The sequence below is a fragment of the Triturus cristatus genome, chromosome 4_2, assembly GCF_964204655.1.
Source record: "Triturus cristatus chromosome 4_2, aTriCri1.1, whole genome shotgun sequence".
NCBI lineage: Eukaryota > Metazoa > Chordata > Amphibia > Caudata > Salamandridae > Triturus > Triturus cristatus.
In genome coordinates this window covers 899,255,872-899,272,563 of record NC_140586.1, presented here as the reverse complement: position 1 = coordinate 899,272,563, position 16,692 = coordinate 899,255,872, and the positions used below count along the sequence as shown (strand labels likewise).

Below are 16,692 nucleotides of genomic sequence, written 5' to 3'. Positions count from 1 at the left end.
ATAAAATACAATAATATTCCTTAAAAATCATAACTGTAACCAAAACGTTTTTACTCAACTGTTTACAGGAGATGTCCCAGGACTGAATCTAGGATCCAGTCCTGTGGTAAGAAAAGTAATCCAAAAAGTAATCTATTGCATTTAACTAGAAATTCCCATTGAGCTCAATGTATAATTGTGTTTGAAATTGTGTTGCCTATTGCAAAAACTGTAACATGTTATTCAAAAGTCTATTGCCTATTGAAAAGTATTTATCTAAAGCATCTCATTCTGAGTAAGTATATTTTGATACCTATTGTTGGTTCTAAAATAAAACAACTATATATTTTTATCCAAAACCTAGAAAGGTGCAATGATTTTTGGTCCAGTATTCCTGTACATTGATGTTGGCGTGCAACAAAGCCCACTGTGTGAGACTCTTTAGTATGTGGGGGTAAATTGTCCTAATGCACATCCACATAACATGCATGTGTTTACTCGGTTGGTCCAGCACTATTAAAGTTAAGATACAGTTTGCCAGTATCTAATATTTGCCACCCTCCTTTTGTTACCCTGCTGGCCTGACTATCATCTGAGTATCTGAAACTACACAGAGGGTTTAAGAAGTTTTGGTTAGCAGACACCAGGCCACATTACATGTCCAAGGTCTTTGAGTCCATAAAGAGAAGTGTCTGGGAGAAAAAGGATAGATTAACTTTTTCAATAAATACATTAAAAAACTCTATCTTAAAGAAACACGTTAGTTAGATTCCTCACCTTAGAATATCCCCAGGCGTCAGACTGGATCCGGAAGATTTTTCGTCAGCAATACCCCCTGCGCGTCGCTAGGCGTCGTCTGCGGCTCCACGTCCGCCGTCGGCGTCGTGCGCCGGAATGACGTCGTCGGAGTACTTAGACGCCGCCCTCGCGCGCTGACGTCAGTTCTTCTTTTTTCCGCGCCAGTAAGCGCCGATCCGGGAGAGCTACCCCTTTAGTCAATTTTTGACTAACTTTTTTGACTCTTTTTGGTCAATTCTCGACTCTGGTGCCGGTAGGATGCCTGGTTTCAAGGCCTGCGGCGACTGTCACCGACTGATGTCGGTGACCGATCATCACCGCCGGTGCCTGTACTGCTTGGGCCTCGACCACGACGCGGCGTCGTGCTCCGATTGTATGGCCCTGACCTCGAAAGCTAGGCGGGAGCGGTCCCGCAAGCTTCTCGAGCTTCGCCACTCGGCTCCGCGCCGCTCTCGATCCCGGTCCAGGAGGAGGTCCAAGGATCGGTCGCGGAGCCGCACTCGACATCGTCACTCGTCTGGCTCGAAGTCTTCGGGTAAGTCGAGGCACTCCAAGAAGTCCAAGAGGCGACACCGCCGCGGCTCCGCAGGAGCCGCAGGCGCCGCGCAAGTCCCCATACCCGACGGTCCCTGGGACTGACGCGACGCCGGCGGAGGTCAGTGCCTTCCTCTCGGCCATGAGGAGCCTGGCCCCGCCGTCGATGCCCGCTGGCGCGCCTTCGGGCCCCGCGGACTCGACTGGGCGACCTCGCGTGCCGGCGGCTCCGGCCCTGGCGCTGTTGGAGGCTCCGGCCCCAACGCCGCAGGTCCCCGAGGGGCCCGAGCCTGGGCCCCCGTCGACGCCGGTCGACCTCGTTACGCCTCCTCCGCCGGCGCCGACACCGATACCACCCCCGACGCCGGCTCCGGTCGACGTCGATCCCCGGTTCAGCCCCTGTCCGGTCCCGACGCCGATGCAGCGCCGCCCGACACCGCATCCGACGCCGCTAGAGACACATATTGTCTATCGACCGGCTCCGATCATTCCTCCTGTTTACCAGGAATCGGATGACGGGGGCGACTGGAAGGGGTCTGATGACCCTATGGCCCTTCAGAGCCAACTTGCACAGGACTGGGCAGATGAACTGGGGGAGGCCAGTGGGTTGGATACCTCACCGGACACTGGATTCATCTCTCCTCCGACTGTGGCTTCGGAGGAGGGTGCAGCTTTTTCTGTGGTGCTGCGCAAGGCGGTCGAAGCGCTTGGGCTTGAGCTGCCTGCCGTGGCTGTGTGGACTAACATCCTCACTGAGGTGCTTCAGTCTGCCGCATGCTCCACTGAGCCTCTGCTGCCATTCAATGAGGCCCTTACTGACGTTCTGCAGGGCCCCTGGTCCAAGCCCTCCACAGTCCCTCCTGTGGATAGGAACGTTGCCAGGCGCCACCGCCCTGCTCCGGGCAACCCCAGTTTTCTGTCCCAACACCGCACCCCGAGAGTCTGGTTATCCAGGCCTCTACCTCCCAATCCTCCTTTCCGTCCGCTCCTCCGGACCGGGATTCCAAGAGACTAGAACAGTTTGGTAGGAAGCTGTTCTCTTCGCTCAGTTTGGGCCTGCGGTCTTTGAACACTGCCTATCTCTTGGACCGTTATTCTCACTCTCTGTGGGATGCGGTGGAGGACGTGCTGCCACTGTGCCCGGAGGAGGCCCGGGCGCGGCTTTCCTCGGCCCTGGCCGATGGGAGAGATGCAGCGCGCCATGCAATCCGATGTGGACTCGACACTACGGACTCGCTGGGTAGGGCGATTTCTACCACGGTGACGCTTCGACGTCACGCCTGGCTGCGGTCCACGTCTTTTTCAGGGGATGACCAGAGCACCCTCATGGACATGCCTTTTGATGGCGCTCGCCTTTTTGGTGACAAAGCGGACAGTGCGCTGGCTCGCTTCAAGGAGTCCCGGGCTACGGCCACGTCCTTGGGCCTCTCGGCCCCGCGGCCACAAACTTCCGCTTTTCGCTCCTTTCGTGGCCAAGGAAGGGGCACCTCCTCACGTCCGCCTAGCCACCGGCCGCAGAACCAGCCTGCACGCGGTCGCGGACGTGGTTTCCGCCGAGGCGGTACCGGAAGACGACGCGGTCAGTCCACATCCACCCCGGCAGCATCCGCCTCAAAGCCTTCCTAGTCCGAGCTTTCAGGCCCATTCCACGCCAGTGGGCGGCAGAGTTCGCCATCACCTGCTCCACTGGTGTTCCATCACGTCGGACAGGTGGGTGCTGCAAATCGTCCGAAGGGGCTACTCCCTCCCCTTCGAGACGACCCCTCCAGCCATGCCACCGCAGCACCACCGTATCTCGGGGGATCATTTGAATCTTCTCCACAAGGAAGTTTCGGCCCTCTTGGCCAAGGGGGCTGTCGAGCGCGTTCCGAGCCCAGAAGTAGGTCGTGGTTGTTATTCCCACTACTTTCTGGTTCCCAAGAAGGGCAAAGGAGGCCTACGCCCTATCTTGGACATCCGGAACGTCAATGCCTTCCTCCGGAAGGAACAGTTCAAAATGTTGACTTTGGCTCAGGTTCTAGCTGCCCTAGACCCTGGAGACTGGATGGTAGCGTTGGACTTGCAGGACGCATATTTCCACCTCCCCGGCCCACCGGCGTTACCTACGGTTCACGGTGGGTCAGGAGCACTTTCAGTTCACCGTGCTCCCCTTCGGCCTTACCAGTGCCCCTCGGTGTTCACGAAAGTGATAGTGATGGCGATGGTCGCAGCTCAGCTGCGCAGATCAGGGGTTCCAGTCTTCCCCTATCTCGACGACTGGTTGTTGAAGGCGGGCTCGCCCCAGGCAGTCGTCTCCCACCTCCAGACTCTGGTGGATCTCCTGCATTTGCTGGGGTTTTCCATCAACGTGCCGAAGTCACACCTGAGCCCCTCTCAGAAGCTCCTCTTCATCGGAGCGGTTCTCGATTCGGCGCAGTTCCGGGTCCATCCACCGGAGCAGCGGGTCCGGGATATACAGGCCCTGATTCCCATCTTTCGGCCTCTATCCTGGGTTTCGGTCAGGCTAGTGTTGCGGCTTCTGGGGCTGATGGCCTCCTGCATCCTACTAGTGCATCACGCCAGGCGGCGCATGCGGGCTCTGCAGTGGGACCTGAAGTTTCAGTGGGCCCAGCATCACGGCAACCTGTCCGACCATGTCTTGATCTCGGAGGGCACTGCACAGCAGTTGCAGTGGTGGCTCACGGACCGCGATTGGGTCACGGGCAAGAGCCTCTCCCTACCGGAGCATGTCGTAGTGACGGATGCGTCCCTCCTGGGATGGGGTGGCCATATGGGAGAGGCGGAGATCAGAGGCCTCTGGTCTCCGGCGGAGTCTCGCCTCGACATCAACTTGTTGGAGCTGAGAGCGATCCGACTTGCACTGAAAGCCTTCCTTCCCTCTGTCCGGGGAAGTGTCGTGCAGGTGTTCACGGACAACACCACTGCCATGTGGTATTGCAACAAACAGGGCGGGGTGGGGTCGTGGACCCTTTGCACCTCTGGACATGGCTGGAACACCAGGGCATCAAACTGGTGGTTCAACATCTGGCGGGCTCTCTGAACGCCAGAGCAGACGAACTCAGCCGCCGGTGCATGATGGATCACGAATGGCGTCTGAACTCCGAGGTGGCGCAAGGTCTCTTTCAGCAGTGGGGAGAGCCTTGGTTAGATCTATTCGCCACCGACGAGAACGCGCAATGTCAGCAGTTCTGCGCGTTGGAATATCCAAGGCGGCACTCGCTCGGCGACGCTTTTCGTTGCGAGTGGAGTTGCGGTCTGTTGTACGCCTTTCCGCCTATACCACTTCTGCCCAGAGTGCTGAAGAAGATCAAGCGCGACCGGGCGCAAGTCATCTTGGTGGCTCATGATTGGGCACGAAGGTACTGGTATCCTGAGCTACTCAGTATGTTGATCGATCCTCCGATACGTCTGCCCCTTCGCGAGGATCTTCTGTCGCAGCAGCAGGGGACGGTCCTCCACCCGAACCTGTCCAGCCTCCACCTCCATGCGTGGAGATTGAGCGGCGGCAGTTGATGCCATTTGACTTGCCTCCTGAAGTCTGTGATATCATTCTGGCAGCCAGGCGTCCCTCCACAAAGACGGTATACGCCTGCCGGTGGAACAAATTTGTGGCATGGTGCACAGCAAAGGCTGTGGATCCCCTTTCCGCCCCTCTTTCTGAGGTTCTCCTCTTTCTTCTTTCTTTGGCCCGGCAGGGCTCTGCCCTGGGCACCTTGAAAGGTTATCTTGCTGCTCTCTCTGCCTTCTTACGGCTTCCTGATCAGCCCTCTCTATTCAAGTCCCCTGTAGTGTCACGCTTTCTTAAAGGCATTACTCACACGTTCCCTCCTGTCCCTTTCGTAATGCCTCAGTGGGACTTGAATCTTGTCTTGACATTCCTGATGTGCGCTCCCTTTGAGCCTCTTCACAATTGTCCTCTTCGTCTTCTAACTCTTAAGACTGCTTTCCTGGTGGCCATCACCTCGGCTAGAAGGGTGAGTGAGCTCCAGGCTCTATCGTCCAAGCCTCCTTTTCTATCTGTTCATCCGGACAAGGTTGTCCTTCGGCCTCGTCCTTCCTTTCTACCGAAAGTGGTGACCCCCTTTCATCTTGGGCAATCTGTCACCTTGCCCACCTTCTTTCCGCCTCCGCATCCTTCCAAAGAGGAAGAGCGGCTCCACCGTCTGGACCCAAAACGTGCGCTCTCCTTTTATTTGAACCGCACTAAACAGTTCCGAGTGGACGACCAGCTTTTCGTTGGCTACGTGGGTGCAAAGAAGGGAAAAGCTGTGCACAAACGGACCATCTCCCGGTGGGTCGTTTTGTGTATAAAAATCTGTTATTCCTTGGCAAAAAAGGAACCGCCTGTTGGGCTGCGCGCCCATTCTACTCGGGCCACAGCGGCTACTACTGCTTTGGGACGGGGAGTCCCTTTGCAGGACATCTGTCAGGCGGCAACGTGGGCTTCGCTGCACACGTTTGCCAGGCATTATTGCCTAGACAGCCAAGTCCGGAAGGATGGCTTCTTTGGCCGTTCTGTCCTCCAGGACTTTCTGGTGTGATCTTGGTTCGCAGACCCACCACCGGGGTTGGTATTGCTTGGGTATCTATTCTAAGGTGAGGAATCTAACTAACGTGTTTCTTTCAGATGAACAAGTTACTTACCTTCGGTAACGATGTATCTGTAAGAAACATTAGTTAGTTAGATTCCTCACCGACCCACCCATCCTCCCCGTTCTGCGAACTGACATCTAGGGTTAAGGCTATCCCTTTCAGGGCCCTAGAATTTTTTGGCACCAGTGTCGGTCTCTTGCATGGCTGTGCGTTCCTGGCGCGGAAGGCTATGTACAAGAACTGACGTCAGCGCGCGAGGGCGGCGTTTAAGTACTCCGACGTCATTCCGGCGTAAGACGCCGACGACGGACGCGGAGCCGCAGACGACGCGCAAGGGGTATTGCTGACGAAAAATCTTCCGGATCCAGTCTGACGCCTGGGGATATTCTAAGGTGAGGAATCTAACTAACTAATGGTTCTTACAGATACATCGTTACCGAAGGTAAGTAACTTGTTCTATATAAAAATTTAGATTTTGAATGTGATTTCCTTGTCATTGTCTATATTGTTTTTCTCTGTTCTCCACGTTATAACAAAATACATTAAACCGGGTGAATAGAATCGAGCCTGAGGATGCAAATTATAGTACACAATCATAGAGGTTGATGATATTGACTTTCCTAGGTGGAGTTTGAAGACGGGTCTCAGCTGGTTGTGAAGAGAGAAGATGCCTATACTCTTAATGAAGAACTTCCTAAAAGAGTCAAGTCTCGTCTGGTAAGTTACTTTGAGTGGTAGTGAGTCTTCTGCTGGTTCTGTGTGGGAGGAGCTGTTTAACCACCTTAATGACTCACCTATGAAATACGTAGGTGAATCAGACATTTCTGCAGTTTGCTGTTGAAATTGTGTGCAATGGGAGGAAGCCCTCCATTTAGTTAGTGAAGTAATGCGCATGTCACCCGATCATGTACATGTTGAAATAATGCACATACTATAGTAAGCTCTGCAGTCCAACACTAGTGTTTTAAATTGGATGCGTTCATGAACTGGCATCCACTGCGGCTGTCTAAGGTGATGGGAAATGGAGCACCAACAAGGCAATCTGAAAGCCAGCTGGGCTGCCTCGTTTTGGTTCACCTGCATCCAATTTAACAGAACTGTAAGGAGACCCAAGTACCTGCTGTTGGCTAAGTTTTATTTGGACAAGATTAATGTGCTCCTGTAGTAGGTAGGATTTTTTTTTTTTTAATGATCATAAAATTGAGAGAAACACGCCTATTACAGCTAGACATTTGAGGCGAACAGAGAGCTCATTGTCAAACTGTAGGGCTTAGTGGTAACTCCTAGGGAATACCATATTTGAGCTGTTTGTTTCCTGATGAGAAATTGACAATAGTTACGGTTTGCTGCCTATCATTGAAAGCCTGGAGCCACTCAAGAACCAAGCCACAGGTGCCCATCTCTGTCTAACGTTGTTGAAGTAATGAATGTTATACAGTTTCAAAAGCCACTGAGAAATCATGAGGTACAAGGGTGACCAGCTCTCTTTTATCTAAAATAATTTTGCTGTGGCCGAGACTTCCATCAGGACTGGTTCATCAGGGCTGGTCTTAAGCCTAGTAGAGGCAGATGCAGGAGAGTTGACAGATAATAACATTTTAATTAAATGTTAATCACATTTTCAAACATCTGGATAGAGCTGGGAACAGAGAAATTGTGTGGTAATTTGATAGAATATATGGGTTAGCTGATGGCTTTTTCAGAAGAGGTGTTACTTTTGCCTGTTTCAAGAGTACTGGGACAGTGGATGATTCGACTGAGGTATTAAACAGGGTATTCCTCAGGGGTTTAATTACTTCAATTCCTTATGCTAGCACTCTCGGAGGGCAAGGATCCATTGGTGATCCTGATTTACAGCTACTGATGGCTAGTTTTGATAGTTGAAGTTTGTGCAGCGAGGAGTTGGATTTGAAGAAAGTAATTGAGGGGAACGTCCCCGGGAAGTAGTTGTAGGAACATGGCTCTGTATATACTATACCAAAATGAGGTCTAGTGTGCACAGAGTCCAGTGGAACCCCAAAGGTAGGCAGAGGTAAAGGTAGATAGCACCTTACTCTCTATTTGTGGTAGTGTGGGCAAGCAGTAAGGTTTTATCAGAGGGAAGTGTTAAGCATTTGTTGTACACACTCAATCAGCAAATGTCACACACTCAAAGACTGAACTCAGACCAATTTGTTTGTATCAAAAATATTATTTAGTTATTTTATTTCTAGAACCAAGCCAAGCCAAGCCTGGTGCAGGTAGGTTAAATAATACTTTGCAAGAATTATGCAGTGATTTATTATTGCATTCAGGTTCAAATGCAGTTGGTTGAATTACAAATACAAGTAAGCCAACTGTTTGAAATTACTTTTTAGTTACTTTACAGATTCCTGCACACGTTACTATTTAGATTACTTTTTGAGTTACTTTTGTAAATCAATGTGATATGCCTAGATATCACACTGAGACATTTCCTAGACAAAAAGTATGTAATTCACGTTTAGTACATTTGGAGTTTTTCATACAAACCAACTGCCACACAAAAGAATTTTCAAGGAAAAGCAGTCAATACAATCCTATGGAAGGAAATTAAGTTAACGGTTTGCAGGTAAGTACTTATTTCTGGGAGTTGGTATTCTAGGATTAGAACCAGGGTTCTCCCTGGGTCGAGGCTGCGCACTCAGAACACCCTCAGTAGCACTAGGGCGGTCGGGTGCAGAGTGCTGAGGCCCAGTTTTATCCAATGGGAGATAAGGGGCTTCCTGTTGGTGGCTGCTCACAAGCAGGCCACAAGGTTGTGGGAACAAAGCTCCTGTTTTTAAGCTCAGGCCAAAGGGGATCTAGTTTAGCACACATGGTGCACTCACAGCGGTACAGGGACGGCAGGGTACTGGTTTGGCGTCAGGTGCCCTGTTGTTTTCAATGGGAGTTGCCGGTTTTGGATTTTGGCTGCAGGCTTGGTCCGGGAAGACTTCAGGGGGCAACCAACAGCTGGGCAGGTAAGTTGGATGGCTCGAGGATGTAGATGCACCTTGGGTTCTCTTCTCCAGTGCACAGGGTGGATGGATGCAGGATTGTCTTTTGGCTTCGGATTTCACCTTACCGGTCCCCTTCCGGTTGGAGGGGGACCTTGCTGGGACCAGTGAGCCACCCGGATTCGGGCCGTAGGCGTCGTGTTTCTTTGTCCTCAGCTGGCTCAGAGCCTGTCTTGACAGTTTCTATTGAACAAAGCTACTGTTCACATGGGATCCAGTCTTTGTTGAAGGCAGTCAGTCCTCTCAGGGTTCTGGAGGTCGTTAGCTGCCGGACAGGGCGACTTATGGTGCAGAATCTCTGGAAACCTTGTACCTTCCAGTACGGGAGCTCAGGGCGTGCACTGTACAAAATGAATTCGAAATATTAAAGTGAAAAGCGTCTGCATGTTACATAAATACCTCTTTCAATGTTAGAGACTATCCTATTTTCACATGATGATTCTTGCATGATTTCGATGCCATCTATTTTCAGGGCTCAGCACATTCACAGGCTCGTAGAGCCCAACCAGACCCTTAACTTGGCTCTGGCTCAGCGCTACCTATTAATTTTTGGCTTGCCAATCTCTGTACGAGAGGGTTGTCACTCTCTGAATCACCACAAAAAACACCACCATGCTTGTTAAATGAGCAGGTGCAACTAAACCCTTTTGGCATTCTGGCCGAAGTGGTGGATGTCCTCCTGGTAACCAGAAGCGACTCTACAATGTCTGTCTACGCTGTGCGCTGTGACACTGACCCCTTACCAGAAAGACTTTGTGATGTTCTTTTGTTAGGCCAGCAAAGACTTGTGGCGGACATTTTGAAAGGGTTTTTTGCCATCCCTTTCGACCTTTCTGTGTTTACCTGGTCGATCATCCTTGTTTCAGTCTCCAGTTAATATGCGATTCATAAAGGGTTTGACTCGTGTTTCCTCCCAAGGCATTTGTGATGCTAAAATGGGGCCTGAAATTGGTCTTAGTGTTCCTGAGCTGCAATTTAAGCCTGTACACTACTGTTTTTGATGACTTGACTTTAAAGACCTTCCTCATTGCGATTCCATCAGCAGATCAAGTGAGTGAATAACGGGTGACTTTGGTGCATCTGCCTTATCGGTCAGTCGGTTACACTGCCAGCATTTCTTTGCTCCGCCTCACCTCTCAAAAGAGGAGAGGGTTCATCGACTTCGCCGTGAGAGGCTATGAGCTTTCATATCAACCCCACAAATACAGTCTTGTGTATGATCAACGTTTTGTAGCCATCTCTGTGGCAAAAAAGGAATGCTCTACAAAAGAAGATCCTATTCCTCTAGCTAGTCCACTATATGAAAACCTGCTATGCACTGTCCGAGTAATAACCCCCTGTAGGCCTGCAAGTTCACTCCACCAGGCCAAAGCTGCCACAAAAGCATTGGCACGAGAGGACCCTGTTTTAGATATCTTGCCGGCTACAGCATGGGGATCTGTGTATACGGTCACAAATCACTACTTCCTTCACAATCGAGTATGATGGGAGGGGTCCTTCGCCCACTCAGTTCTGCAGGACATTTTGGCATGAATCTGTTCCCCAAACCCACCATCTTGGGAGGTACTGCTGTTGTATCTCCTATAAAGGCGAGTAAACTGCAGTTAGATGTATTCATCAGAAGAACAACTTGTATACCTTCTAAAATGCTTTTTCTGGCTGTTACTGTATCTAACTGCATATTCTTTGCTGCTCTCCTTCCTTCCCGTTCAGTGGAGCAGCCTTTTTTTTCCACATTTACAAAGGTTCCAAGCTAAAATGCCTCACACTGTCCTAACATATTGTTCGACGATCCGCGTCTGAGGGTGCAGAAGGCGAAAGTTAATGAAAATGAGGTCTGTGTGTAAGGATGGCACTTTTACCTTGCTCTACTCCATCACGTCTGGGGCGGGAAGGAGCCGCACGATGCAACCTGTTAGTGCCCAGGAGCACTACTGCAGATCCAGTCTGGCTTCTGGGGCTATTCTGAAGGTGAATAATCTGTGGTTAGATAGACCACCAGGAAGAGTGTTACCAAAGGAAAATAACTTGTTCATCCTTCCTTCCCTCCATCCTTCTGTCTTTTTCCATCCACTTTCCCTATTTCTCCATTCTTATTTCTTTTACCAACACTTTTATTGATTTCCCTCCTTTTCCTCCATCTGTCCTTTCTTCTCCTATCCACCTCTTCATCTTTCCTTTCTCCCAGCTCTCCATTTCCTTTCATCATCCATCCATCCTCCTCTCCATTGTTCCTTCTCACGTGCCTCCACCCCACGAGTTCATCATGCGGTGTTATTTTACAGTGGTACGTAAGGAGTCTCTGCTTACAGGTCAGCAGTCTCTAGTCAGTCCAAGGAGTCATAAACAACAATTTAGATGTTTTATGTTGCACAGATCTACTGAGTTGCTCCCTTAACCTGCTCAAGCTGCTAAGGTGGGAGGTCCATGATGCCCCTGGTGTAGGTGATAAGGTACAAAAATGACTGCCTCTAGGTACTATTGGCACGAGTGTGAAGTAGTTTGTTCTCTGGGGTTATGATGTGGAATTTCCATACTAATGGCTTGAATAAACGCTATGAATAGCAGAATGGGGTTTCCTGTTGGATCAGGTGCTATGAGTAGCAGAATGGGGTTTCCTGTTGGATCAGGTGCTATGAGTAGCAGAATGGGGTTTCCTGTTGGATCAGGTGGGTGGTGTTGGAAAGTCTGTGGGTATTTAGAATATTTCCATTTCAGCTGAATGTTGCGATGGAGAGGCTTGTGTAGATGAAATGATGACTTCTACTGATAGATAACCCAGATGTGTTGGTGCAGATGTTACCTTGTGTGCAGATACTTGCTGTAAAGTGTCAATGTACTGCCTGCCTATTCTTTCAATGCTTGCATGCGTTCTCCAGTGCTAACTTGTATTGTGCTGATATGCTATCCTCTCTCTTCATAGTCCGTCGCATCAGACACCCGATTCACAGAAATCTTCGAGGATCCAGAAGTCAAGCAGGAGGTCAAGAGGCAAAGAGTGATCAACTCCCGGTACCGAGAAGACTACATCGAGCCAGCACTGTATCGAGCCATCATGGAATAATGTGTCCCTGCTCATGGGCGGTCTGGACTTTGAGACCGAAAATGGCAGTGAATTTGAGCTCTCAACAGGAAACCTGACCCCATGCCTGCGAATGATTCAAATTCAAGACTTCTCATTGGTGAATGAGTCTTTTGTATTATAATGAAGACTTTCAGTCTGCAGTTTGTTAGTTCTGGCTGACTTCACATCATCCTCTACAAACTGAAGATCGGAGGATTAAAATGGGGACACCAATCAGTTTTCACCGCTTTCTCCTCCACTTACAAATCTGATAATGCTCCCAAGCACATTGAGTGGTCATCTCCAGACCAGGAGCATCCTTCATCTATTTTTGCTGCCTGTTCTGCACTGGGGCCATTTTGGTGTTTCTAAAAACAACTGCAGGAAGAACCTTGGTAACATGCCTAGTCAGGCAACTACCCCATGTGCAGTAGTTCGTAGACCATAATAAATGAGTGTTTCTTCTTAACATCTTATGGATACCTCTGCGCTCTTACAATCGCCTCTGTGAAGAGCAGGCAGTGTTTATCAGGTCATCCTGGTAAAACTCTTCTCTATTTATGATGCTGTGTTTTCTGTGGGCTGTTTTTGTTTTCATCTCACTGTCCATTCCCAATGCCTTGGAATGAATTCTAAAGCTTTTGGAATGAATAAAACAGTCAGTGGGTGAACAAATCAAATGAAAACCTGTTAGGTTGCTCCTCTTCCCAGCAGATATCCGCCATTTCCACCTCTCTGCTCCTTTGTATATTTATTTTTCTGATTTCTGCATAAGAGGCAGGGAGAATCCGCAGTAGTTCTGTTGAGCCGGTGATCTGTGTTCCATTGGTGTATGGAGAGCTGGAGCCATAGATCTATTTATGCGACGATAATGGCGAAGCTGCAGTCTCCTGGTAAGAAGCAGGGTTGTCCTTTCTTAAGTCTGTGACAACCCGCTGTCTGTATTGTATGGAGGGTGGTGCAGTGATCACTCCCATTGAAAAAAGATACTATTGTGGTAGCACTGTGTTTTGCATTCATAGCTCCAACCCAGTGAGCATGTATCACACATGTGAAATACAGGTTTGTCCTCGAGCTTATGTAGGCAGCTCCTCTAGCGGAGCGAAGGAATCTTTTGGAGGCTTGTCATAGATGGAATTTCTAGGGTGATTCCTACAGTGTGTGTGATGCCTTTGGGGTGGTTTAAACCTCTAGTAGTAGTTTCTTGTATCATCTAATGCTTGTTCCTTGCTCATTCCAAGGCTCTTTTTTTAATTTATTTTACCTCCCATCTGAATGCCTTAATCTTGAGCTAAAATTCCTTTAAATGGATACAAAGACTGCATTGCAGTTCGTAGCATACTAAGTCGACTAGGTTTCTTTTCGGAGCTCCATCAAATGTCTGAGTCTGATATGCCCCATGAAGCCAGTTCCATTATTATAGGCCAGGTCTGTTCAGAAAGGTGCAGCGAGGATGGGCATCATGGAGGCTGCCAGGCTCTGCTGACATTGCAGCTACATTGGGTTTTGCACAGTGCTGCTGACTAGCGGTGCTGGAAATGTGATCCAGAGGTGACAGACTGGTCACCGCCCTGTGACTCTTATTATGAAATACGTATCATTTCTTTGAACAGAACATTGGGGTATTTGATCAGTCACCTATGGACATTGTGTGTTCAGCTAACATTGATGCGAGCTTCTTGCAGTGAGACGAGGCATACATTCCAATCTTGAGTGTCAGCTGGACAGGTAGCAGCTGTAAGACTTATTGGAGTGCCCCTGAGACATCATTGATTGGTATGTCCATTCAACACAAAACTGAAGATTACTTGTTAGGGAGGACAACTGAGTTCAAAATGGGAACCACAGAAATGTGTTGGGCATACATATCAATCGGAAACTTAGCATAATAAATTCACTGATCTTTCATTCTAAACCTATAGATGTGGTCTCCTGTTTTCCTTTTTTTGTCACGTGCTATTATTTATATGGAGATGTCAAACCTTTCCTTGCCGCTGTCCATAAACTGTTATGATGCATTATGGTTCTGAGTTTTACACGGGTATAATCGAGTGGATCAAGCCCATGCTGCATTCGTTTAACAGTATGGCCCAAAAAGCAATTTTTTCTTTCAAAATAGACCGCATTCCATTCCATTGGACAAATAATGACACCTGTTATTTGAACACCTACAAGCTATGCATCTGTGTGAAAACATGAATTAGTTCTGTAACCTTCCAAGGGACTTCTGATGGATATGGCTAACTGCTGATATCTCACCTTTAGAACATCCGCAGGCGCCAGACAGAATCTGGGAGATTTTTCAGCGTAGCCCCTGCACGCCAGTAGGTGATGGCATGTGGCTCCATGTCGACTATGCTCAGCCCTGGAAGTGACCTCTGGAGCTACGTATATACGACACACAAACGTGCTGAGATCAGTTTTTCTTTCCAAGCCTTTTTATGTTTTCTCGTCAGTTGTTGAGCTCATTTTTCTCTTCAAATTCCTTCCAGCGTGCAAGGGAACATGTTGTCTCCTAAGACAGGGTTTAAGCCTTATATAGGTTGTTGCAAACCTGTCTTCAGCAGCAAAAGGCCTCCCTGTCCTTTCAAGGTAGAAGCTGGGATCAAGCCGACACCGCCCAACATCCAGGGGTAACGTTCTACCTAAATCCCAGGCCCTGCCCCCAACTACCCCATCGCACACCTTGCAGCAGCTGCAAAACCACATTAAGTCACTCTCTGCAGCACACAATTACCCAGTGGGAGACCTCATTACCTTCTAAATGCCCGGGTGGAGGAGCATCACATCCGGGGGATGGTCCAGAATATGGGACACAGCTGCAGCCCCCTGGTATGCCACCACATTGCACAACCTCCTGGAGGGGCACTTGTCCATACGCTGAGGAGAAGTTCAGGTTCTGTTGCAAAGGGAGCTATAGAACAGGACTGGGTATTACTCCTGTTATTTCCTGGTGCTGAAGAAGGACAGAGGCCTTCGTCCCATTGTAGATATTCTCTCTCTCTCAACTTCTTCCTCTGGATGGACAAGTTCCAAATGTTCGCAATTCTGCCTTCCCTCGATCCAGGAGAGTTTGTGGCATTAGATTTGCAGAGTGCTTATTTCTCTTCCAGGGGATCCTCATCAATAGTCATATGCACTGAATATTCCCGCCCATGTGCGGGGACCTTGGAAATAATAAAATTATATATGAAAAACATATGTTCGAGGCATATGAGCTGCAGATTGTACACTTAGCATAGATCGCCATCTGGTGTTGGGCCCGGATGTTTGCAGTTTGTTTTTGTTCTTTGGACAGTCTTTGGAAGTCACGAGTTCGGTGACTCCTCCTTCGGTCCGTACTGCGCATGGGCTTCGGCTCCATCCTCAGATTGTTTTTTTCCGCCATCGGGCTCGGATGTGATACTTCGTGCTCCGGCTTCGAACTTCTACGGTTCCAGCCTCGACGGAAAATCCTCGTTCTTCGAGTTTCTTCTTCAATCTTCATCTCTCGAAGCGGCACTTTTCTCCATCCCGTACATCGGCACCGGCCTTCGGGCCCTCCTCGACTCCGGTCCCGGCCAATGGAAAGGACTCCGTTCAAAAAGTGCCCAAAATGTGGGTCTAAATTTCCCCACACCGACCTCCATCAGGTGTGTAACCTTTGCCTCTCTCCAGAACACGAGGCTAGAGACTGCCCCGCCTGTAAGTCTTTTAGATCAAAAAAGACCATCCGGGATCGAAGAGCTCGACGCACCATGGCGCACTCCTCGACCGCGGCTTCACCGGACATCTTCGGAGACGACGCCGAAGCTTCGGGGCAACTACACACCGAGCAGGAGGACGACGTCGTCAGCGCTTCCGAGGCCGACGACTCAGACATGGAGGACATCACACCGGCGCAGCGGGTCGTGAGTACTGTATCCCCTCCCACCCCCCGCGCCCAAAACCAAAGAGACTCCGGTTACACCCTCGCCTGCAGGCCTGGGCAAAACCAAGCACACAGCTTCTATCACCCCACCTTCTGGCCCGGTGTCGAAGCCTCAGAAGTCTCACGGCAGCTCGGGCTCGAGCCAGCCGACGCCTGGTGCCGAAAAACACCATCCGGCACCGAAGAAAGTGATCCCCAGCTCGACTCCGAAGCCACCGGTGCCGAAGCCTGGACTCTCGGTGCCGACAAAACACAAACACAAATCTGTCGGCACCGACGCTCCGGCGCCGAAAACTCCTTCGACGCCGAAAAAACCGGAGATACCAAAAAAGCATGGCGCACAGAAACCACCCAAACCCTCGGCTCCGAAAACATCGGCGCCAGCGGACGATTCGGCGCCACTGGATCTCTTTACACCAGACCCTTTGCAAAAGACTCTATTTAAAGATCCAAAGACTGGGCTATTGACTTTAGTTGTCAAGAAAAGACGTCTTGACACACCGGCTCCTCCTCCACCGCCCAAGCGGAAGGACTCTGCTACTTCTCCTCTCAGAGTGCCCTCCCCACTACCTCCTCCTCCACCCCCTCCCCCTCCCAGGTCTCCGCCACCCTTACCTCATCACTCCCCAACCCCGTCCCCAGATCCGAATTACGGGGATCCAGATTATGACCCGGCGGACGCCCCAATGGACCCCACTCCACCGGGGACCCCAGACCCATGGGAAGACTACCACAACCCTGACATACCTGATATGCCTCAGGACGACCTATACCCATCCAGGCCGTCTCCTCCAGAG

The 16,692-nt window shown here is 50.0% G+C and overlaps 1 protein-coding gene across 3 annotated transcripts in view; it reads left to right on the top strand.

Annotated features, from left to right (window-relative positions):
- KDM4A (lysine demethylase 4A) overlaps positions 1-13,904 on the top strand; it is a 612,801-nt gene extending 598,897 nt beyond the window's left edge. For all 3 annotated transcript variants that reach the window (XM_085602947.1, XM_085602948.1, XM_085602949.1), the window contains 2 exons: positions 6,529-6,621; positions 11,845-13,904. In XM_085602947.1, coding sequence (XP_085459073.1) covers positions 6,529-6,621; positions 11,845-11,985 — 234 coding nt within the window. In that variant the 3' untranslated portion in view covers positions 11,986-13,904. The remainder of the gene's footprint in view (positions 1-6,528; positions 6,622-11,844) is intronic.
- Positions 13,905-16,692: the final 2,788 nt, after the last annotated feature.